At 44.6% G+C, this 25,791-nt stretch overlaps 1 protein-coding gene across 4 annotated transcripts in view; it reads left to right on the forward strand.

Annotated features, from left to right (window-relative positions):
* The window catches only part of ZHX3 (zinc fingers and homeoboxes 3), a 130,705-nt gene extending 110,406 nt beyond the window's left edge, over positions 1 to 20,299 (forward strand). For all 4 annotated transcript variants that reach the window (XM_087445268.1, XM_087445269.1, XM_087445267.1 and 1 more), the window contains 2 exons: positions 9,868 to 12,879; positions 15,197 to 20,299. In XM_087445268.1, coding sequence (XP_087301394.1) covers positions 10,020 to 12,879; positions 15,197 to 15,207 — 2,871 coding nt within the window. In that variant the 5' untranslated portion in view covers positions 9,868 to 10,019 and the 3' untranslated portion in view covers positions 15,208 to 20,299. The remainder of the gene's footprint in view (positions 1 to 9,867; positions 12,880 to 15,196) is intronic.
* Positions 20,300 to 25,791: the final 5,492 nt, after the last annotated feature.

The raw sequence follows: 25,791 nt of genomic DNA on the forward strand, positions 1-25,791 counted from the left end.
TTTAGACTTGAAGAACACTGTAGAACAGTTGGACCTGACATATATACAGGACATTCCACCCAACAACAGCAGAATATATACCTTATTCTCAAGTGTACATGGAACATTCTCTAGGATAGATCACATGTTAAGATACAAAACAAGTCTTAACATATTTAAGAAGATGGAAATCATACCAAGTATCTCTTCCAACCACAATTAAATGAAACTAGAAATCAATAGCAAAAGGAAAACTGGAAAATTCACAAATATGTGGAAATTAAACAACACACTCTTGAACAACCATTGGGTCAAAGAAGAAATCACAAGAGAAATTAGAAAATATCTTGAAACAAATGAAAACAAAAACACAACATACCAAAACTTATGAATGCAGCAAAAGCAGTACTAAGGATGTTTATAGCAATAAATGCCTACATTAAAAAAATAAGAAGGATCTCAAATCAGCAATCTAATTTTACACCTCAAGAAACTAGAAAAAGAACAACAAACTAAAGCCAAAGTTGGCAGAAGGAAGGAAATAATAAAGATTAGAGCAAAAATAAAATAGATAATAGAAAAACAATAGAACAAAACAGAGTTGAAAAGATCAATAAATTTTACACTAAATAAAGGTAAAATAAAATAAAGATCAATAAAATTGACAAACTGTTAGCCAGACTAAGAAAAAAGAAAGAAGATCCAATAGTAAAAATCAGAAATGAAAGAGGAGACAGTACAACTGATGCCACAAAAATAAAAAGGATCACGAGACTATTAGGAACAATTATATGCCAACAAATTGGATAACCTAGAAGAAATGGATAAATTCCTGGAAACATAAACCTACCAAGACTGAATCATGAAGAGGTAAAAAATCTGGCCAGACTTATAACTATTAAGGAGATTGAATCAGTAATTAAAAACCTTCCAACAAAGAAAAGCCCAGAACCAGATGGCTTCTTTGGATATTTCTACTGAAGATTTAAAGAATTATTAACACCAAACCTTCTAAAACTCTTCCAAAAATTGCAAAGAAGGGAACACTTCCAAACTCATTTTATGAGGTCAGCATTACCCTGATACCAAAACCAGATAATGATACTATACAGACCAATATCCCTGATGAATATTGACACAAAAATGCTCAAGAAAATACTACAACATTCAACGGCACATTAAAAAGATTATACATCATGACCAAGTGAGATTATTTCTGGAATGCAAGGATAGTTCAACATATGAAAATCAATCAATATAATATACCACAGTGACACAATGAAAGACAAAAACCATATGATCATCTTAATTGGTGCACAAAAAGCACCTGATAAAATTAAACATCCTTTCGTGATAAAAACACTCAACAAAATAAGAATGGAAAGTAATTACCTCAATGTAATAAAGACCATATATGAGAAGCCTGAAGCTAACATTATGCTTAATGGTGAAAAACTACAGGGCCAGGATGCCCACTCTTACCACTTCTAGTCAACGTACTACTGGAAGTCTTAGCAGAGCAATTAGTCAAGAAAAAGAAATAAAAGGCATCCAACTTGGAAAGGAAGAAGTAAAATTATCTTTGTTCACAGAGGATATGATCATATATGTAGAAAACCCTAAAGATTCCACAAAAATAACCATTAGAACAAAAGAATTCAGCAAAGTTGCAGGACACAAAATCAACACACAAAAAGCAGTTGCGTTTCTATATACTAACAGTGAGAAATCTAGAAAGGAAATTAGGAAAAGAATCTCATTTACAATAGCATCAAAAAGAATAAAATACTTAAGAATTAACTTAATCAAGGAGTCAAAAGACTTGTACACTAAAAATTACAAAACAATGCGGAAAGAAATTAAAGAAGACGCAAATAAATAGACATCTCATGTTCATGGATTGGAAGACTTAATATTGTTAAAATGTACATACTAACCAAAGTAATCTACAGATTCAATGAATTCTTATCAAAATTCCAATGACATTGTTTTGCAGAAATAGAAAAAACCATCCTAAAATTCGTATGGAGTCTCAAAGGACCCTGAATAACCAAAACAATCTTGAGAAAGAAAAACAAAGCTGAAGGCCTCACATATCCTGATTTCAAAATATATTACAAAGCTACAGTAATCAAGACAGTATGGTACTGGCATTAATACAGACATAGACCAATGGAACAGAATAGAGAGCCTGGAAATAAACTCTCACATATATGGTCAAATGATCTTCAACAAAGGTGTCAAGGCTCCACAATAGAGAAAGGGTAGTCTCTTCAACAAATGATGCTGGAAAAACTGGAGTTTTTCCAAAAGAATGAAGTTGGACCATTACCTTACACCATATACACAAATTAACTCACGATAGATTAAAGACCTAAACATAAGACCTGAAACTATAAAACTCCTAGAAGAGAACATAGGACAAAGCTTCGTGATGTTGGTTTGGCAATGATTTCTTGGACATGTTATAAAAAGCACAGACAATAAAAGCAAAAATAGACAAATGGGACTACATCAAACTTAACAACTTCTGCATGTCAAAACAAACAGTCAACAGAATAAAAAAGGTGACCTATGGAATGGGAGAAAATATTTGCAAACCATATATCTGATAAGGGATTAATATCTGGGACATATAAAGAACTCCTACAACACAACAAAAACAACCTAGTTAAAAAATGGACAAAGGACTTGAATAGACATTTCTCCAAAGAAGCTATACAAATGGCCAACAAGCATTTGAAAAGATGCTCAACATCACTAATCATTAGGGGAATACAAATCAAACCAAATGAGATATCACCTCATACCCGTTAGGATGGCCACTATCGAAAAAACAGAAAATAACAAGTGTTGGTGAGGATGTGGAGAGATTGGAACCCTTGTCACTGTTGGTGGGAATGTAAAATGGTGTAGCTGCTATGGAATACGTTACAAATGTTCCTCAGAAAATCAAAAATAGAATTACCATATGTTTAGCAAACCTACTTTGGTGTATATATCTAAAAGAATTGAAAGTGGGGATTCAGAGATATTTGTACACCCATGTTCATAGCAGCATTATTCACAATCGAATTCACGATTCCAAAAGATGGAAGCAACCTAAATGTCCATCAACAGATGAATGGATAAAGAAAATGTGGTATATACATACAATAGAATATTATTTAGCCTTAAAAAGGAAGGAAATCCTGTTACATGGTACAACATGGATGAACCTTGGACATTATGCTAAGTAAAATAAGCCAGTCACAAAAAGACAAATACTGCTTGATGTCACTTTTATGAGGTATCATAGAAGCAGAAAATAGAATCATGGTTGCCAGGGGTTAGGGGAGGGGAGGAGGGGACCTGTTGTTGTTCAACCGGTATAGAGTTTTAGTTTTACAAGATGAAAAGCATTCTGGAGATCTGTTACACAACAATATGCATATAGTTAACACTATTGTACTATACACGTAGAAGTAAAGAACCTAAATTTTAGGTTATGTGTTTTTACCATAATAAAAAATGAGAGTATAATCTTGTTAAATGCTATTTTGGTTTTTCTCCTTTGGTTTATTAATGAAATTAATTTTTTTTAGAGATTTTCTAATATTAAGACATTCTTGCAATCTTGGTATAAATCACAGCTTCATCTATGACAGATGATGAAGAGCTAATTTCCTTAATATATAGAGAACTCTTCTTTTTTTTTTTTTTTTTTTTTTTCTGTGAGGAGGACCAGCCCTGAGCTAACATCCAATGCCAATCCTCCTCTTTTTTTGCTGAGGAGGACTGGCCCTGGGCTAACATCCATGCCCATCTTCCTCCACTTTATATGGGACGCCGCCACAGCATGGCTTAACAAGCGGTGCGTCGGTGCACACCTGGGATCCGAACCGGCGAACCCCGGGCCGCCACAGCGGAACGTGTGCACTTAACCACTTGTGCCACCGGGCCGGCCCCTATAGAGAACTCTTCAAATACCATAAAAAATGGGCAAAAAATTTATTACAAAATGTCAATGACACGTGAAAAGATTCTTAGCCATGCCTGTAAAGAAATACGAGTTAAAACAATAGTGACCAGTTTTTTATGTATCAAATTAGCAAAGACTAAAAGAGGTAGTAATATGCACTGATAGTGAGGGCACTCTCATTCTCTGATGGTGAAACTCAGTACCATCTATTGGGAGGGCAATTTTGTATTTTACTAACTATTTTAAATGCCACAACAATTCTACTTTTAAGAAATTCAGAATTTCAGAAAGTCTCTAATGCACAAAAATATATGCAGAGATAGTCGTTGAGCCATTGTTTATAATAGTTAAAAAACCGGAGAAATGCAGATGTCTATTAACAGCTAGATTGGTTAAATAAATTTTGATGCACCCCTAAATTAGAACATTGTTTAAAAGAGTGAGATAAACTGTAGATCCTACATGGAAAGATATTGAAACTACATTGTTTTGGGAAGAAAAGCAAGGAGCAGAACAGAATGTAAAAGTACAACTCCATTTTTGGTTTTTAAAAAAATTGGTTTTAGTAATCTATGCCTAGAAAACATACCTGAAATAATGGACACTAGATTGTTAACAATGGCTATCTCTGGGGTGAATAGGGAGGATTTTTACTTTTCTTCATTATTTCTGAGAGGTAAATTTCTACATAGAGCATAATTTGAAATAGAAAGTAAAAAGGATAAATATTGTAAATCCATATTGATAACAAAGGGAATGCTACTTGCAAATTTTTATTTTGGAATGAGTTAAGGTTTACATGTGATCTATAATACCACATGACCAACTTTTAAATACATTTCATGAGTGTTTTTAAAAGACTATGAAGTTGATTACTGTAGAATATTCAAGACTATACCCATGTCTGTCAAATCAACCTCATTATAGTAGTCACATTCTTTGCATCCTTTTTTGTTGTCTACTTGGTATGTCAAAACCCTGAATACTATATTAACATCTCTCGCTATGGTTATGTTTCTGTCACTCTGTTAGCTTCTCCCGTTATTTCCTGTTTTTATCGATAAATTGTGGATGTATGTCCAGGAGGGCTGCAGCCAGACTACCATAACATTTGGAAAGAGTCTACTGTGAGTCGCCTTTCTAAACATTTGAATTCTTCTGTTGAACTCTATTGTCCTTCCAGTTCCTTCCTCAGAATTAAAAAAAAAGTGTTCCTAACTTATCTATAATTCAAAGCTAAACACTTTAAGAATCTTATCTACAAACTCGTATATATTTTTTTCAAGCCCCATATGTATGATATTTTGCAGTGTTGACGTATAGTGACTATTACCTGTAGCTTTGCTAATTTAGTGATCTGAGCAATTCCCAATTCCCAAAGACAGATTTTTTTTAAAGTTGTGTACTTTCATTCTTACTTTCTCATTAAAAAAAAAAAAAAAATCCATTTACAAGACAGAAGTTTTCGTGATAGGGTATAGAAAGGATTATACAAAGAATGATGAACATGAAATTGTCATCTGGCCCTTCTCTGCGAATCCCTTTGGCAGCACAAAACCTTACATTTATATCACCTTGCCTCACTCAAGGCTTGACTTAGGAAACTGTGTTTACACACAGTAATTAATGCCTCATTTGTCAAACATGGTCCATGAATGTCTTCTGGATGAAGGGTTTTCTAGATAATTGGAGCTTTACCCTTTAAGCATGACTTTTATTGGATACCCTTTTAAAAATGTATGACAGAGAAACAAACCCAAACTTACCTAAAATGGGTAATGTTGCTAAAAACAGCTCCATGGTAAGCATCCAGGTGGTGAGTATATGGGTGTTCACTATAAAATTCTTTCAACTTTGTTGTGTTTGAAAATTTTCCTAATAAACGTTGGGGGAAAAAGAAACACTTCGGAAAGTCATGTAACCTTTATTCCAACGATGTTGTGGTTACTCAGAGCTGGTTACTCAGTGTGGAATGGTTCAGGTTGCAGGCTCTGGAGCAGACTGCCTGAGTTCACATCCTGCCTCCTAGCTGTGTGCCCTTCAGGTTCCTGCACTCCTCTGAGTCTTGTCTGTCTTGTCTGTAAAATGGGAATGGTAATAGCTCCTCCTCCTGGCTTTGTTGTGAGAGTGAAATGAGACGATGTGTATTAAAGCACTTCCTACAGCATTAAACACTCAATAAACTGGTAGTTGCTGCCACTACCCCCACTACTGCTATTTTGTAATTGCCTTCAGCGTTGACGACTGAGCCACTCAGACAGTGGTTAGCAGCGTTACTCTCCCTGATCATTTATTTGAATGACAATTTGGAGCTACTTTGAGACTTAATTTTGAAGGAATTGGAACTATTTCCCAAAATCAAATCCATCTTCTCAGCTTTGGTAAATAAAATACCAGGAATATAATTTAACTCTTCCTCAGTGAAGCCCAGTCCCCATCACAAATACCGGTTATGACCCTGTGTCCAGGTGTCTGTGCTGTGTTGGTAGGGCCCTGCACTTTCCTGCTCCTGAATTCTGCTGGCTGCCTGGCCTTCTGGTGAGCACGTGGTCTCTTCTTTTGTGTTGGTGCTGCTTTTAGCTGGCAGGTCTGCGTTTCTCTTCCCTGTCTCCTCTTGAACCTTATGTTCACAGCCACTGCTGTTCACCTTTTCCTAGGGCAGAAGTGAGCAGTACCAAAGTCAGTCAGCAAGTATCACAAAGAAGTGACACAACTGTATTTGATCCTTAGAAATGAGAATGATGACCCTCTTCTACCGAGTTGAGTGCTGGAACTTTCTGTCCTCTACCTTTCTTGGGTTTGATGTCTTTTCAGTGTTTTTTAGTATATTCATAGTTTTGTACAACCATCACCGCTCTCTAATTTTACAACATTTTCATCACCCCTAAAAAGAAACCTTGTACCCATTAGCAGTCACTCCCCATTCTCCCCTTCCCTCAGCCCTTGGCAACCACTAATCTACTTTCTGTCATTATGGATTTACCTATTCTGAGTATTTCATACAAATGCAGTGATATAACATGTGGCATTTTGTGTCTGCCTTCCTTCAGTTAGCATGTTTCCATCCATGTTGTGGCATGTATCGGTATCTCATTCCTTTTTATGGCTGAATAATAATCCCTTATATGGACATACTAGAATTTGTTTATTTATTCATCCATTGATGGACATTGAGGTTGTTTCCACTTTTTGGCTATTATTATCATGATGCTATGAATATTTGTGTACAAGTTTTTGTGTGGACATATTTTCACTTCTTTTGTGTATATACCTAGGAGTAGAATTACTGGGTCTTATGGTAACTCTATATTTAACTTTTCTTTTTTTCTCACTCTTTTTTTTGGGGGGGGGCAGGGGAAGATTCACCCTAATCTAACATCTGTTGCCAATCTTCCTCCTTTCTTTTTTCCTCTCCAAAGCGCCAGTACATAGTCGTGTGTAGTTGCAAGTTCTTCTGGTTCTATATGAGCTGCCGCCACAGCATGGCTGCTGACAGATGAGTGGTGTGGTTCCACACCCAGGAACCAAACCTGGGCTGCCAAAGTGGAGTGGGCTGAACTTTAACCGCTAGGCCATCAGGACTGGTCTATATTTAACATTTTGAGGAACTGCCAAACTGTTTTCTAAAGTGGCTGCACCATTTTACATTCCCACCAGCAATGTATGAGGGCTCTAATTTCTCCATATCCTCATCTATACGTGTTATTGTCTGTCATTGTGATTATAGCCATCCTGCCAAATGTGAAGTGGTATCTCATTGTGGTTTTGATTTGCATTTCCCTAATGACTAATGTTGAGCACTTTTTTATGTGCTTATTGGCCATTTGTGTATGTTCTTTGGAGAAATGTCTATTCAGATCCTTTACCTATTTTTTAATTGGGTTTTGTCTTTTTATTGTTGAGTTGTAACAATTCTTCACATATTCTGGATACAAGCCTCTTATCAGATATATGATTTGCAAATATTTTATTGCATTCTGTGGGTTGTCTTTTTCATTTTCTTGATGGTGACCTTTGAAGTACCAACATTTTAAATTTTGATGAAGTCTAATTTATATTTTTATTAGGCACTTGCACTTTCAGATATTCTATTTGATGTCATGAATGAAAATCTAATTTGCTCACTGGATACATAACTGTATTATTCTAGTTTTCCTGATTTGGAATTGTAAAGCACTTGATTTAAAATTTTTGCCAATAATATATAGAGGAGCTTAGAAGTGTTGATACTCGTTGAGCTGGTAAACCCAGTTCTGTGTACTTAGCCTCAGGAAATAATTTGAAAGAAGAAATACATCCTATATGCCAAAGGTCATTTCATTGTTACCTCTGAGAGTAGGACACTGGAAGCCTGTTCAATAGCAGAGGAGGATGAGTTGAGTCCATAGTGGTACATTATTAGGCAGCTATCAAATATTATAGTTATGAAGCTTATTTAATGAAAATGCTTATGATGTAATGTTCAGTGAAAAAACAAAACAGAAGGGTGTGCCCATTATGATTAAAAATATGTGTAAAATATTTGGATTAGATGGAAGAGTGTACAAAATTATAGGTGGTTTATTTTCTTAAATTTCACTTAATATTGATATTTTATCTTTATAATTAAAAATTAAGTAAAAAAATATGTACATGATATTTCAAATCAGTGGGGGAAATGGTGACAAGTGGTTAGATCTGGGTGTATGTTTATCCTTATCTTACCCCAACTATTTCTTTAATAGTAATTATGTTTTATCATTATGATCATCAGGGTTATACTTACAAACAGAAAGATAGTTTGCTGTGTTTATTTACTAAGAATTCGACTAGAGATATTTTAATTTTCTTTACATTTTTATCTCAAATCCAAACACTGATGATAACATGACATGATTTTGATTATTAGAATTACTATTATTTTAGTCATTATCATCATTACAATTTGCTAAAAGAAAGGTAATGGTGATTATGGTAATATTATCTTAATAATAGGGATCATAGAAATACTTTTCTCATTGTAGCTCATGAAAGAATTATTATAATTATTTTACACGTAAATAAATCAATCACCCTAGGGTTTGGAATAATTTCAAATGGATCAAAGATTTAAGAGTTGGTTTTTTTAATGGAACAATAAAGGCACTGAAAGAAATAACAAAGTAAGCATAATACAAGGTCACGTGTAGTTTGCACTCCCAAGGTGAAGGCCACACTTTGAGTTGCTGCAGCCAGTGAGAGAAGGTACAGCATGCAGGGCCACAAACTAGGTCGGTGGATCCCCTGACCCTCCAACATTTGACTTCAGCTGAGTGACAGTGGTCCGGGGTACAGCCAGTAACTGTGAGGTGATCCCTCTTCTGTGGCCTGGAATGGATACGATAGGGCAGCAGGCAGAGAAGGGCCACAGGGAGAAGCCCGGCTCCGATAGCAGCCAGCTCCCCTTCCCCCGCCAGTTCACACACTGCAGCTGACTTGGCCTCTGGTCCTGGCTGGGGAGAGGCAGAGGCGTCATCTTGTTCTCGTATGTGGGAAGACTATGAAAAGAAAAACCCTTGTTGGCCCAAACATTTAAACAAGAATTACACTAGGATCTTTTGTTCTCACTCTGATATGGTCAGAATTAATTTGGAGGTCCAAAGAGGATTATTTTGTTGTTGTTGTTTTTGAATCTGAGTTACTTAATGCAAGGATAAAGAGGAAAATATAAAACAAAAACATATGACTTAAGTCTATCAAATGGTATTGGAACATCCCTAAGTCATTCTTAGGGCACTATTCTGTTAGTGTTTGGGGGGCTCCTGACTCAAACTTCACATCCAAGCTACTGCTAAACTTCTTATGAAAAGGCCCAATGGTAGAAGGCAAGCAGTGGAGTGTGTCTAGGTATCTGAGAAATACACAGACAGAGCTTAAGAGATTGTAATCATTTTTTTCTTCCTCCTCAGGTTTAATAGGGAAAACTTGCTTTCTGCAAACAACTAAAAAAGCTACCCTTGGAAATCGTTTCTTTGGTCCTCATGGAGCAGCTGGGACTTGTACTGTGAGGCCCTTAACGGGACAAGCTCTCACCCACTGATCACCCAGAGTGATTATCACCATGGCCAGCAAGAGGAAATCCACCACCCCGTGCATGATCCCCGTGAAGACTGTGGTGCTGCAGGATGCCAGTGCAGAGCCCCAACCCTCTGAGGCTTTGCCCGAAGGACCCCAGCAAGATCTGCCCCCAGAAGCACCTGCTACCAGCACTGAGGCAGCCCAGAACTCCAGCAGTACCGATGGCACTGCACTGGCCAATGGGCATCGGAGCACTTTGGATGGCTATTCATATTCCTGTAAATACTGTGATTTCAGATCCCAGGACATAACCCAGTTTGTGGGACATATGAACTCAGAGCACACAGACTTTAATAAAGACCCAACTTTTGTATGCACTGAATGCAGTTTTCTGGCAAAAACTCCTGAGGGGCTTTCTTTGCACAATGCCAAGTGTCACTCAGGGGAAGCCAGCTTTGTGTGGAATGTGGCCAAGCTGGACAATCATGTAGTCGTGGAGCAGAGCGTCCCCGAGAGCACCAGCACTCCTGACCCATTGGGTGAGCCCAATGCTGAAGGGACTGATGGACAGGCTGAAATCATCATTACCAAAACTCCAATCATGAAGATAATGAAAGGCAAAGCTGAAGCCAAAAAAATCCATACACTCAAGGAGAATGTCCCCAGCCAGCCTGTCGGTGAGGCCTTACCAAACTTGCCGGCTGGGGAAACAGAGGTGAAAGAGGGGGACCACTCCTTTGTCAATGGGGCGGTCCCAGTCAGCCAGGCATCTACCAACTCCGCAAAAGCCCCCCATGCAGCCAATGGGCCCCTGATGGGAACGGTGCCAGTTTTGCCAGCTGGTATAGCACAGTTCCTCTCCCTCCAGCAGCAGCCCTCAATGCATGCCCAGCACCATGCCCACCAGCCACTGCCCACATCCAAGTCCCTTCCCAAAGTGATGATCCCCCTGAGCAGCATTCCGACGTACAATGCAGCCATGGACTCCAACAGCTTTCTGAAGAACTCTTTTCACAAGTTCCCCTACCCAACCAAAGCCGAGCTCTGCTATTTGACTGTGGTCACCAAGTATCCAGAAGAACAGCTCAAGATCTGGTTCACAGCACAAAGGCTGAAACAAGGTATCAGCTGGTCCCCTGAGGAGATCGAGGACGCCAGGAAAAAGATGTTCAATACAGTCATTCAGTCCGTACCTCAGCCCACAATCACTGTTCTGAATACTCCCCTGGTTGCCAATGCTGGCAATGTCCAACATCTCATCCAGGCTGCTCTACCAGGTCATGTTGTGGGACAGCCAGAAGGCACAGCAGGGGGGCTTCTGGTCACTCAGCCACTGATGGCCAATGGGTTGCAGGCACCAAGCTCATCTCTCCCGGCAGTAGTTACATCCGTCCCCAAGCAGCCAACTGTTGCGCCCATTAACACTGTGTGTTCAAATACAACATCGGCTGTGAAGGTGGTCAATGCAGCCCAGTCGCTCCTCACAGCGTGCCCCAGCATAACTTCCCAAGCCTTCCTCGATGCTAGCATCTACAAAAATAAGAAATCTCATGAACAGCTGTCAGCTCTGAAAGGTAGCTTCTGCCGGAACCAGTTCCCAGGACAGAGTGAAGTTGAGCATCTGACCAAAGTGACTGGCCTCAGTACCAGGGAGGTGCGGAAGTGGTTCAGTGATCGGAGATACCACTGCCGGAACCTGAAGGGCTCCAGAGCCATGATGCCTGGAGATCACAGCTCCATCATCATCGACTCCGTGCCAGAGGGGCCCTTCTCCCCATCGTCCAAGGCCCCTGAGGTGACCTGCATCCCGACAGCGGCCACCCTGGCCACCCACCCTTCTGCCAAACGACAGTCCTGGCACCAGACCCCTGACTTCACACCAACCAAATACAAGGAGCGAGCCCCCGAGCAACTCAGGGCTCTGGAGAGCAGTTTTGCACAAAACCCACTTCCTCTTGATGAGGAACTGGACCGCCTGAGGACTGAAACCAAAATGACCCGAAGAGAGATTGATAGCTGGTTTTCAGAGCGACGGAAAAAAGTGAATGCTGAGGAGACCAAGAGGGCCGATGAGAGTGCCTCTCAGGGAGAGGAGGAGGCTGCTGAAGGTGAGGGGGGAGAAGAGGATTTGCCCAGTCACCTGAGGGTCCCTGCTGAAAATGGCTCCCCAGAAGCACCCAGCGGCCACAGCTTGGCAGAACGCAAAGTCAGCCCCATCAAAATCAATCTCAAGAACCTGCGGGTCACTGAAGCCAACGGCAAGAACGAGCTTCCAGGGCTGGGCACCTGCGAGCCTGAAGATGACGGGTCGAACAAGCTGGCAGAGCAGCCCCCGGGCAAAGTGAGCTACAAAAAGACAGCCCAGCAGCGGCACTTGCTGCGGCAGCTTTTTGTGCAGACGCAGTGGCCAAGCACCCAGGACTATGACTCCATCATGGCCCAGACGGGCCTGCCGCGGCCAGAGGTGGTGCGCTGGTTCGGGGACAGCAGGTATGCCCTGAAGAATGGCCAGCTCAAGTGGTACGAAGACTATAAGCGAGGCAACTTCCCACCAGGGCTGCTGGTCATCGCCCCTGGCAACCGGGAGCTGCTGCAAGATTATTACATGACCCACAAGATGCTGTACGAGGAGGACCTGCAGAGCCTCTGCGACAAGACCCAGATGAGCTCACAGCAGGTCAAGCAGTGGTTTGCTGAGAAAATGGGTGAAGAGACCCGGGCCGTGGCAGACACAGGCAGCGAGGACCAGGGCCCTGGTGTTGGTGACCCTGTGGCGGTTCACAAAGGGATGGGTGAAACCTATTCGGAGGTGTCTGAGAACAGTGAGTCATGGGAGCCCAGTGTCCCTGAGGCCAGCTCAGAGTGCTTTGACATACCAAGTCCCCAGGCTGGACTTCAGCTGGGTAAGGAGTCCACGGGAGCCATGGCTATCCTCTGTGGGTACGGGGTGGGGGGCACTCATGGGTGGGCACTGAATTTATTGCATGGGGGCATCTGCTGTTTCTAAGGCTGCCTGGCAGCAGGACTGAATTGCCTGGCTGCTTCCGGGGGCAACTGGCAGCAGAAGCCATTGGAGCATAATGTGATAAAGGGTTGAGAGTTGTTTTTTTGTTTCATTTCATATTTTTTTAAACCTGTGCAGGGGAAAGAACATAGTTGAACCTAGAGGGGTTCAAGCTTTTTGAACCATTTCTTAGCAATAAGAGAAGGGTCAAAACATCATCTGGGTCAGGCAGAACCATAACCACTGGGCAAGAGAGAGCAGTAGGACTTTTGAGGAAATTCAACTCAAATTGGTGAAGCAAAGGAAAGAGAGCTTTTAATTGTTCTTAGATACATGAAGTGCTTTTTTATTAATGATGACAATCCAGTAATTTACATTTCTATTGTTCTTCCTGATGTGGAAGTAATGGAACATCATCCTCCCTCTTACATATACATGGAATCAAAAGCTTGAATTTTGTTGCTCAGTTTCTGTGGATCATGGATCACTTGAAAGAAAACTTTAGAGGATTATTTTATTGAAGACAATTTTGAAGCCACAGACAAATGAAGTTACTGGGTGTTGATTTTCAATGGTCTTGATCCCTGAGTTCCAGCCTCTCCCTTCCCTCCCCACCCTGAGGTATTTCTCTCCTCATTGGAGGCCTCATCACAGGATGGCCAGAAGCGATGTAATTTAGCTCTTCACAGGAGGCTGTGGAAACTGAGGAAGTATCTGCATTCTCAGATTCTCTGATTTGTGGACCTTTAGAAGTTGGCTCTGAGGCCTGGTATTTCTGGACGTGACCTTGTTTTCCCCCAGACCCCCATGAGTCAGTTAGGTCCTCACAGGGAGTGTCATGGGCACCAGGGAACAGGTTTGGCTTCACACGGCTGGTTACCTCGGGCGTCTTCTCCAGCACTGGACCTGCCTCTTGGGGAATGCCCATCCCTGGCTTTGGCTATGCCAGCAAAAGAGCATAGACTACTGGGAACTGGAACAAACTAATTTCTTTTCCTTCTTTTTAATTAAAATTTTATTAAATGAGATTCTTGAGTAGCTGGAAACCGGGTGATAGTTACACAACATTGTGTTTGTACTTAATGCCACTTAATTGTACACTTAAAAGTGGTTAAAATGGTAGGTTTTATGTTATGTATATTTTACCACAATTGAAAAAACAAAAAGCCGGGGCCAGCCCCGTGACTTGGCAGTTAAGTGCGCGCGCTCCGCTACTGGCAGCCCGGGTTCAGAACCCGGGTGAGCACCGACGCACTGCTTGTCCGGCCGTGCTGAGGCAGCGTCCCACATACAGCAACTGGAAGGATGTGCAACTATGACATACAACTATCTACTGGGGCTTTGGGGAGAAAAGGGGGAAAAAAAAAAAGGAGGAGGATTGGCAATAGATGTTAGCTCAGGGCCAAAAAATAAAAAACAAAAAGCTAACCTGGAGTTGGAATTAATGGGTTTGAATCACAAGCATTGGCTCTCCTCAGCTACTAAATCTAACATGAGGTAAAATGTGGGAGTCCTAGGTGGGGCAGAGCAGGAGTGGCAGGGGGTGGCCATGCCATTGTGGCATCGTCCTCTTCTATCTGAGGCAGATAACCGTGGGTACAGAGAGGGCTTATCTGTTTGTCTGTAGTTGGTTTCTCCCAGAATTTCTCAGTCAGCTTCAATGCAAGGACCGCGTCTGTAAGCATCACAGATGATGGACCTCTCTGAGCAGCCCCACTGACTTTAGGGTTGGAAGTTATAAATGAAGTGAAGACATCAGTAGAATACATATCAGAAACTAGATCCAGCTGCCATTATATTAAAACAGTGTGTTCTGGAGAGCCGGGAGGGAGAGGGCAAGATGAGGCCGATTAGGACAGGACTCGAGAGGCGGTGGCGGCAGCCTGGGGAGCTGAGCTGAAGCAGTCAAGGGTTAATGAGCCTAGAGAAGATGAGTTCCTGTTCCAGCTGCTAGGCCTGGGGTTTGGCGGTGGTCCCTTGGAGAGACTGAAGGCCTTGCCTGATTTAGCCAGCATTCCCTCCTTAACCCACACCGCCTTCTTCATACTCCCTTAGGCTGGACAGTAGGGGAGTGGCTGGCAGGAAGACATTGCTCATGGAATTAAGAGGTCCCGAAAGCCAGTGATGCCACTCTGGCATGGCAAGAACCAGGCTGCCCTGGGGACTATGTAAGTGGCTGCTGACGTGGAGGTGACAGGCGTGTGTTTTCTCCTCAGAAACAGACTGAATATGAACCGATTCCTGTGAAGGACTGGCCAGTCTGGGATGCTGCCTGCCACGTGGAAGGGCCCAACATGCCGTTCCCATGCCTGGCCGCTGGGCACGCACGAGAGCTTCCAGAGGCCTTGCAGACAGCCCAGAGCCCGCCACCAACTTCGGCCTGCCACCACCGAGCAAGCAGGGAGAGTAGAGTTCTCGTCAGTTCTTCCTCCCACAATGTAGGACCTTTCCTTTGCCTTCCAGTGGATAAAATAGTTCAGATTTCATATTCATAGACACAGAATCAAGTTTTTAACGTATAAATCTGCCTATACACATTTAATAAAACATCAGATTATAAACACTTTAAGTGCATAGAAACTTTGGTTAGCAAAGCAGTACATTGTCTTTTACATCATCTCTGAAAATGCCCTGTGTCTGTTCTCTGGAGATTGTTGGGGCCACATGTTCCCTCACCTTCCACGGTTGGGCAACACACTCAGAACTACATCTGGAACCCCCGTGTGCCCCCTTTGTGTTCCTCGAGGAAGGCAGTACCTTTGAAGAGATCTCTGCTACATTAAGCAGTGACCAGCAAAATTTCATGCCCAGCTTGCCTTGCCTTATGGGATAATCAGTGCAGAACCTGCTGTTCCCTACAGTTTAAAAACCAGACTGGTTATGTGATTAGTGTTTGATGCTTACCTTCTCTTAAGTTGTTACAGTAATTCTGCTTTTGCCTGGGAGTTTGAATCATGGACCATACTTTTCAGTTATCAGATCAACTAAAGAAACTCTTGTTGTTAAGCCTAATGTACTTACCTAGGTGCCCGCATTTTTTTTTTAATCTGGACATGTTTAGAGTAAGAGGAAAATTAAAAAAGAAACGGGGGTGAGGGATGAAAGTACAAGTGTGTAGTCACAGCCTGTAACTTTGGCCATCATGGTTTTTGGAGCCGTTTATCCACACTCACTCCAAAGCCGCCTGTGGTTTGGGAAGGAACCCCCACGCTTGCCCAGTAGTGAGAGTGAGAGCTGAGGGGATTCGCGGACTTTTGGGAACTATCAGAGCTGGGGTGTTCTTCGGCACAGAGACCTGTGAAGGTTCCTGGCAGAACACCCACAGTACTCCTGGCCCCCACACCAAGGGCCTGGCTGGCATGCTGGACATCCTCGTGAGGATATTTTTAAAGTTCTACATTTATATCCCCAAACCTGCAGACAAGATCTTTGTTTACTTGAGCTTAACCCTCATATCCATTTTTCAAATTGAGAAAATCACAGGAAAATGTGCCTTTGAAACATTGCGGAAACTTGCTTACAAAGCGGTACTAAATGGTAAATCCCTGTTTCCCCAAGACTGGCTGCTCTGAGAGCAGTGGGTAAAGAGTGGGGCAGCCAAAGATGTGTCACCTCCTGTAAACTACCTGCTTCCCAAAGCACCAAGGACTTGTGGGCACGCTGCTCCTGGGCCCACACTGGGTGGGCAGCACTAGGAGACCCCAGAGAGAGGGCAGGGGCTTTGAGCAAGAAATATTGGTGGTGGGTTAGGCACAGTCCTCCCTGAGCCCTCCCAGGGAACTGGACCAGGCAGGGCACCTCGCTGGCTTGGCTCTGAGGACGAAGAGGGTGGTAGCACGTTCTGCCTTCCAGGAGAGGGCTTTCTTTGGAAACCAAAAGCCCTTCAACCATTGTTCTTCTCAAGTGTCTTCTCCTGCTCTCCCTGTCCCAATAGGGACCACCTCTTACTTGTTTCAGACAGGTGACTTGTGAGGACTTGGCAAGGTTTGCAGCCTGTTTTTGTATTCTTTCCATTTTGGATGTGAAGCTATTTAGTCCCAAAGGCCTCTTTGCAGAATTGCCAAGATTGGCGAGTGATTGCCTTCTTTCAGAGAACAGACACCTGGAGTTGTTCCTGTAGTGTTTATATACATGCAGATTAATTTATATAGACACAAATACAGTGCAGATACTCATTTGATACTTTACTCATGAAATGTACATCTGACGTGTACATTTGAGGAATTTAGTGGCACGTGGATGTTGGGGAAAGTAGCCTATGTTGGAGGGAGTGTCGGTACACTGGGCACAGCTGGGCAGCCAGCACGAAGCCATCTCCAAGTATCTGAGATGCCACCCTGCCAGCATCACTCCCAGAGCCCTGCATGCACTGGCCAAAGGGTTGTGTCGTTAGAAAGGATTTTCTTGGTTATTTTATTTGTATTCACATTTCATTTACAACCCAAACAGCAAAACAGAAAAAGTAAATTACCTGGTGGACAAGTTAACGCAGGACACAGAGAGTGACCCAACCTTGGCACCAGCTTGTCTTTAAAAGGGTGCAACAGTTACAGTGCTGCAGGCACGTTTCCTCACAGACGTTGGCCCTGCCCAACAGCCAGGGCCACACCACCAATGGCAAGACTGCCCAGGTAAGGAGCCCAGCAGACTAGACAGACCCTGCTCTTTCCTGCGCTGGTGGACTGGAGTGAATAAGTAGGCTTCGGGCCTCATGCTTGAAAGAATCAGATGATCAAAGGTGATGATGAGAGAGACAGTTGGGTCATCGAGCAGGTGCCTAAAGGGACGTTGCAGCAGGTACCCAGGGCTTTGGGTGCAAAACCGTGAACACAGCCAACCGGACATAGACAAACACCCACACTAGCCCGGAAATTGGGACTGCACCAACAGTGCAGTGGGGATGTGGGACAGTGGCAGCCAGCCCCGTGGCCCTGTCACAAGACAGATCACTGTGGTTTTGCACACCACCAAAGGGTTAGATTCTGTGATGTTGCCTTCAGTAGAAGGCAGTCTGTGGGCTGCAGAGTTGAGAGAGTTGGGGTGGGGTTAGTCTCTCCTGAAGAAAACGCCCATTTTATGAGGTGACTAATCTTTCCCCTCTTCTCTGTATGCACTTGGACTCATCAGAGATAGTAAAATATTTCAGTGTTTCTTGTTGCCTATGTCTTGTACGTTTGGTTTATTATATTTTTTACATGGGGATTTAGATCCAGTTTTAATAGATGAAACTAGATCACCATTCTGATAAAGGAAATCTGGATTTATGATACATATACTTTACATATTTTGATTTCTTGTTTTAATTCTTGACTTTTAAGGAGCTTTTTGATTGGGAAGGATGGTTCTCGTTTCCAGGAGTCGCGAGTTCCTGAAATAGAAAGCCCTGGTTGGACGACTCGCCGGCACCTTGGGGTTTGGTAGCACTGTATGACTTAGAGCTCCTTTCTTGGGGAAGTGACTGGCAGCTGTTCAGGTGGACCAAAGCACCTTGACCCGAGGCCCCCACACCCTGCTCTCCAGAAGCAAAAGGTGGGAGCTGGGCACAGTGTTGGGTGGGACTTGTAGACTGCCACATATACTAATGGCCTGGTCCCAGCTGGCTGTGGGATGCTGTCCCACCAGAAAGTTTCAGTGTGTTCTCCAGGCTGAGATGTGGCTCTTGTGGGTTTTATCCTGCTCAGTCAGTGGTCCAGTGACAGGTCCTGTGTCACCTCCTTCTCCTCTCTGCCTCTGCGACATCTGTGCCAGGCTGCCTTCTGTGGAGGGTGGGCATTGGCCTTTCTGGTTGGGAGCTCAAGTTTCTATGCACATCCTCTCCCACAGCTCCCTGCTTGTGCTGCCCTGTCTTGGGCCCTGTGGCCTCTTGTCTTCCTGTTCTCTTCTTGGACCAAAATCCTTGGATGGGAGCAGCTTTGTCGGTCAAACATCACAGCCCAAGTAGATAAAGGCACTTTGCAGGAAAGGAGGACCAGCCAAAAAGAAAATCTTAAACAAAATCAAACCTGGAGTTTGGCTTTTCCTGAAGTTTTTCCCCCCTTTTTTCCTTGCTCAGAGTTTACCTGGGGCAGGTTATTGGTTTGACTCCCATTTTTTATAAAAAGTTTAAATTTTCATGTATCGCATTAATTTGCAAGTTGTATGCTGGCGAAGAAAAGTCCTCTACACATGTAAAGGTCTGCACAGCCAGCTCTTCCAGGCCAAAGCCAGCAGCTGGCCTGGGTCAGGAGGATGACAAGGCTCGGTTCTCCTCGCTCCAGACTGGAGCCACCTCTTCAGGGTCTCCTGAATCAGCTTCCTTTGCTCCCTTTCCCTAGGAGCCTAGACCCTCCCAGCATTCCTCTCCAGACCTTGGGGAGCCATCTCCTTGTGGCTTAGGGAGCACCTGCCCTCAGAAAAGATCCAACACCTGAGAAAGCAGAGAGTGTGGAGCCCAAACCTTCTCCTGAATAGTCCCCTCCCCGAGCTAGGTTTCAATGTGTGGTACTTGCCATGCTGTTTTCTCTGGCCCATATATAATAGCCGAGCCGTGTGACACCAGGCCTGAGAAGGCTGTGGGCGACCTCTCAACAGTGATGGATTTTGATTTTGGCCAAGTGACTGGGTGGAAGTGGTGATCATGAGTGCTGCTTGACTTGCTACTCAGCCCAGCTGTTAAGTCCAGATGGAACCGACAGGCTGCAGTTCAAATTCGTTTCTGCTGGAATCTACATGTGTTCCCAGTGCCGGGTCACTCTGGGAAGGGGAGGGCGAGGGCTAACCCCAGTTCTTTCTGAGTTGACCCAGCATCTGCACGTAGCTGTGAGGTAAAAGGAGCACAGACAGAGCATTTGGCCCTGGAGAGGATCGAGAGCCTGCTTTTTGGTTCTTCACTTCGGAGCTTACTTGTCAAGACTGGCCATTCTGTGACCTGCCTGCAAATCGGGCCTCCTCTTTGAATGGGGCCCCAGTCCTTCACCAGACTAGAGACATTATAGCCTGGATCCCCTAGGAACCACAGTTCTACCTGCCCAAAGTCTGGAGCAGGGGTGGAGACCCAGAGTCTGGGATGGACTAGGCAGGCCCTAGTTACCATACAGACAAGGACAGGGGCAGCACTTGCCGCGTTTTTTTTAAAAATGCAGGGCTGCAAGGATCCACAAAGAATGTAGAGTTACAGCTTTGTTGTCGCCAGCCCAAGGCTTCCGCAGCCCTCAGAACCTGGCCCTTGCTGCTGCTCGGGCCAGAGCAAGCTGAGCAGAGGGAGGGGTGAGCACAGCCAGCAGGGCCCTTCTGGGAGGGACTGTCATCTTCTCTTCTGGCTTCTTAGTGTCTTTCCTGCTGTCCACTTTGGGGCGGGGGGGTGGGGTGTGTGGCAAGCCAGGATACCTGAGAAGAGTCTGAGTGTTTACCTGCCATTAGTGCCTCTTCCTTTAGGAGACTGGCTCTGCTGTGCGCCTGCGCACCATGTGAGCACGTGAGCACTTGAGTGTGCTAATGAATAGCTTTTCTTGGCTAATGCTTTATAATGTGTGTTCCTTTCCATGATAAATGGATGATGTGGAAGTACTCAATGTGACTGGAGTTGAAGGTGAAATGTCCAGGATAAAGGCTGTTCAGAGTCACTGAATACAGGAAGCTGCAAGTGCTTAGTCTTTCCCCAGAGTCTACCCCCAGAGTAGACACTGTTAGAGGGTAAGAATCCACCCATGCAGTACCTGGCAATCCTTTAATTTGTGTTTAAAGAGAGAGATTGTCACTCAACCCTAGCTCCTGCCCATACAGCTCATTCTTGCAGTTTGCTTGAAAGGCGGCAGAGCCTCAGCTTCACTGGAGCTGACTGAGCGGGAGAGGCCCGCCCGCCCCTCCGCAGGGACCCAGCGTGGTAACCAGGCCGCCCAGTGAAGCTGGGTGTGTGCCAGCGGAGAGGTGGTCACCCCTGTGCAGTGGAGGTCCCGCCGGCTTCTGAGCAGCTGCTTTATTCAACGCTGTGTCAGGAGGGCCAGACTGTGCCATAATTGTTATTTAAAAGAGAAAACACGCCAACCTTCCCCTCTGCCCTGCTGGCCATTGTTCATTGAAAGTTTACTGAGCACAGTCTTTGTGGAAGTCGGGAGGTTGCCAAAGGCCTGCAGGTTCCTTTCTGATGGTCCTCATTCCTAGTTTTCTACCAACCCATTTATATTATGGTCTTCAGTGCAAAACCCTGTGTTCCCTGAGGGCCAGACTGCTAAGAAGCAAGACTGGGGAATGACTGTTGAGCAGTGTGCTTTTGGTGCGCTTCCTGTCTCCCAGAGATGGCTGAAGAAGTGATCATCTTGGTGCTAAGTAAGAGACAACTGCCCTGTTTCTGTTTGCCCACAGGCAAATTGAAACTTCACCAAACTGTGCAAGAGGGTCCCACCTCCTGCAGTGGCCAAATGTGAGAGACCAAATGGAGAGAGAGGCATACTTTGTCTATCATTTAGGCCTGGGTGGAATGGGAATTCTTTACCTTGGGTAAATGTTTCTAATAGAAAGATGGAACTTGCCTTTGGACCCTGGCTGTGCCGAGGTGGGAGGAGTGGGCTGCCCTCTTTTGGGCTGAGTCTCCAAGCCTCACAAGGTCCCCTGTGGGGATGCTGCTATTTCTTAGATGCAAATTGCACATTTCCTAAATTTTGTATCTGTGGATTTGGATAAAGGAGGGGAACAGGGACAAATTGCTTGTACAATTTGAAATGGGCCGAAATGGTACTTCAAATCTTTTGGTTGTTCCTGAATAAAAACGTAAATACATTTCACATCTGCTGACTTTATTTTGTGGGGGAGTCAGGAAAAAAGCTAAAAACACTTCCCATCTGCTTTATTCTGTGGGCAAGACTGACCTTAAACTTGGATGGATGAGCGGGCAATTTCCCTTGGCCCACTTCAGGAAAGTTCCAACTCACCCATCTCCTACACTGCTGAGTCCACTATAATGGCTTCTATGAGAAAGAACTGAGATGTTTTAGAAATTATGCTAAATAGACAAAGGCAAACTGGGTCAAACCTGGAGTCATCAGGTATCTGGTGAGAATACTGGCAAGTCTTTTTCTTTTCCTTTTTCTTCTTCCTGTGAGAAAAGTACTGGAGCAGCAGAGCTTGTCATCTGCTAAGCAGGGGTTGGCTAATATGCATAAGGACCTAAGGGCCTGGAAGGAATAGGATTAAAAGCCCAATTTCTAAGATTCAAAGCAACTGAATCTTGTTGGCATGACCCTAAGGGCCTGTGACAGAAGAAAGGGACCCCTGAAATAAAATCACCTGGGGCAGAGACATACCAAGGCAGGCCAGTCATTTTGATCCCGCGGGGACACCAAGGCCTGTTCCTGACTTGGCCCTTTGGGAGGCCAACTTAAGTCTTGGGGAAGCAGCTTTGTGTTGAGTCTAAAATCTAAGTCCTTGGGAGCTAGACCAACCTGGTGTGGAACCCTGAAGCCAATCTTCTGACTCCCATGGTAGGTGCAGGCTCATGCTAGTGGCTCGCTTGGGGCACAACTGTGGACAGAATTGGCAGTAATGGACAGCAGAGCTTCCACGGGGCAGCTGCAGTGGCCTCCAGGCAGGGAACAGAACCCGGCTGACCCCTGGGCATGAGTCCCCTGGGGACTATCAGAGGAAGACCCAGTGAGGACGTCCCGCAGGCTGACATAGGACTTGATCTGTTTAATGGAAATGTGAAGGAGGCTTGCCCTTGTTTTGTTCCATGAGCTAGTTTGGTGGGATAACCTGATACTACTTAAAGCATTTTTCCTCAACAGAACTGAGATGGTAAGAGACGATGGGCTCAAGTTGAAAGACAAGTGAGTTATAGCCCCAGGCCCAGCCTTCAGGTGATATTCAGCCCTCTCTGCTCAGGGCCACAGATCTTTGTTAATGGCAATGCCCTCAACTGAGATAGAAATTGCTCTTGCCTTCTCCCCACAGGGCAGCCTTTAGAGCAAGGAGTTCTTGACCTGAGTCCTATGATCAGGCTACCCCTGACTGTGTAGGCAGTGCTGTGTGTGTGTGCATGCGTCCACTGGGTGAACATTAAGCCCTGCCACTTTGAACCCAGTCTACTTGTCCTTGCTGTGTCGGCCAGCCAGACTCAGTTTCTATTGATGATGATAGGAGAGAGGACACTGCAAGGGAGCCAGTCCACTTCTCCTTGCCTTTGCCCCTGGTACCACTGACTTCCTCTCCCTCATCCTGCTCTTTTGGTTTCCTCTGCTAAAATTGGAGGTTCTCAACCCGGACTACTCATTCAGGTCACCTGAGGAGCTTTTGAAAAAGATCTATGCCAGGCACAAGTATTTTTCAGAAGCTTCCCAGGTGATGCATAACACAGTGGGTAGAAGGTGGTGCCAGCCCAAGCTGTCATACTGTGGGGACATGGCCTGTCTGCATGGTGTGAGGCAAGTAACTTCCCTCTGTAGGCCAACATTCAGTCCCAAGTGAGGGTCTCTCTCCAGCTCCACCCCCTTGCTGGGCCTCCTGGGTCAATAAAAGATCATCAGGTGTGTCTGGAGGAATTTGAGGTGAAAACTGATCTGTCAATCTGCTCGACTGCAGGTCGTCATGTTTTCTACTAGGAAAAACGATCTAGACATTTGCAGGGAAAGGCAAAGGCAGTGGCGCAGAAGACGCTGGAGACAGGCGGGCCTCAGGTCTGTGAAGCTGCCTTAGGGATGGCAGAGCTCTTCCTCCCCAGCTCATGCTCCAGAAAGACACTTATTCAGTAAATGGAGGTGTGTCCCAATTAAAGTAGTCAACACCAATAAGCCAAGGGATGTCCTATGATGACACAGCCAGCCTCTAACCAAACGGCCAGCACAGAACTTCTTCCTTCACTGATTAGAAAAGCTCTCTCCTGGCCACAAGAATCTGGAGCAGGAAAACATGAATCAGGAAAGCCCAGGTTAATTTCCAGCCACCACCTTCTTGTCCCAAAGAAAGGACCACTCTCTGTGAGTAGGACTATGAAGCTGTAGGAAGAAAGGCAGAGAAAGGGCCAGCAGGAACCTGAGTAATGGCACTGTCTGATACTGGCTGTCGTATCTAGTTCAGTGGATGACAGGAAATATTTTAAACTATGATCCCAGTTCTCCAAGTGGGTGGTGCTCAGAGGGGCCTACAGTGAACCAGGACTGGCCCCAAATCTGTGAACTGGGGAAATATGGATGTCTTTGGTCTGACACGTCATATAGGAAAGGGATGCTCTGAACTTACAACTCTAAATCCACCTTGGGCTTGTCTTTAAAAAAAAACCACAAAAAACACAACTTGATCTCTCTAAACCCACCACCATGCTTTGGTACGTGTATTAGCACACGACAGGTGTACTAATTACCATTTTAAGTAAGTACCAACTGATTACACTTACCCATATCTCTTCAATGAGCTCTTCTCAGGCTCCCTGGGCTGGCTTTTTATGCCTATCCCTACCCATCTAGCCATCCATCCAGCAGGCAACTCCTTGTCTGTATGCTGTCCTTTTTGATCCACACCAGCACAGACCACTATGAAAACAGAGCGACAGGAAGGGAAGGACAAGACCTTTCCAACCATGTTCTGGGCACAGAAGATTTTGGCTATAAGCTATAGAGGCCACCAGAGTGGCACCCAGCAACCTACATTTGAAAGCTACGTTTTTTTTGAAAGGAGCGGTTTCTGTGGAACTGGGAAGGGACTCTGGTTGCTTCCTGCTCACTGCCAAAGCTGGCTGGCCACGGAAACCTGGCCTTGCTCCCAGGCAGGCTGTACTCTACCCAGCCACACCCCGCAGTAGACAAACTGGAGGGGAGGGTGGCCTCATACCTCTTTGTAGCCCAGAGGAAAGATCTGCTTGACCTGGGAAGTTTAGTAAGAACTTCCCACCTGCTTCTATTGCAGAATAACCACCAGGCAGTTGGCCCTAGTTAACAAAAGAAGTCTCCAGACAAAAGACTTGCCTGAGTCCCCAAAAGAGCACACAAGTTAAAGAAAAAAGGACATGAAGATGATTTATTTGGCAGATTTTTTTCTTGTGAGAAAGATCAGCCCTGAGCTAACATCCATGCCAATCCTTTTTTTTTTCGCTGAGGAAGACTGGCCCTGAGCTAACATCCGTGCCCATCTTCCTCCACTTTATATGGGACGCTGCCACAGCATGGCCTGACAAGCGGTGCCTTGGTGCATGCTGGGATCCAAACCCAGGCAGCCAGCAGCAGAGCATGCGCACTTAACCACTATGCCATGGGGCTGGACCCCTGGCAGTCAGATCTTAAGAGGGGAGCAGGACTAGTAAATGGCCAACCCTGAACCCAAACATGGGCAGTGGGTTTGCGTGTGCTGAACGCCGGCCATGCTATGAGGCACCGTTGCACCCACGGACCTGAACCCAAGCTTCTGTCCTTAGAAGTAGGGGCTGCCTGCCCAATCTTTCCATCTTCTTCCTTGGATCTTTTTTTTACCAGCTAGAAAGAAATAATTGCCGTAAGTGCAGCAGCTTCACTCAGCACCTGCCTGCCTGTCCCCTCACCTGCCCACAAGGCAGGCAACTCCTTAATCCCTCTTCCATCCCTAAAGGAAAAGCATATTAGTCGTCTTTGCCTCAAAAGAAAAAAAAATTTCTTCTCTTCCCAGCCCCCATCCCATTCCTGACAGTGCCTTAACATCCCAAATCGAAACCACCCCCCAACACAGCAGGGAGCCCACCTGCCACTCACCTCTCAAAGGCTCTGCTCCAAGGTTTCCCTCCAAGGGTAAGGAACAGGAATAAATAACTTAGTTACAATACCATTGAGAAGAAAAACAATCCTGCTATTTTTTAAGTCCTTTTCAGAAGAAAAGC

This window comes from Ceratotherium simum, chromosome 21, assembly GCF_057802395.1.
Source record: "Ceratotherium simum simum isolate JZ-2026a chromosome 21, ASM5780239v1, whole genome shotgun sequence".
Taxonomy (NCBI): domain Eukaryota; kingdom Metazoa; phylum Chordata; class Mammalia; order Perissodactyla; family Rhinocerotidae; genus Ceratotherium; species Ceratotherium simum.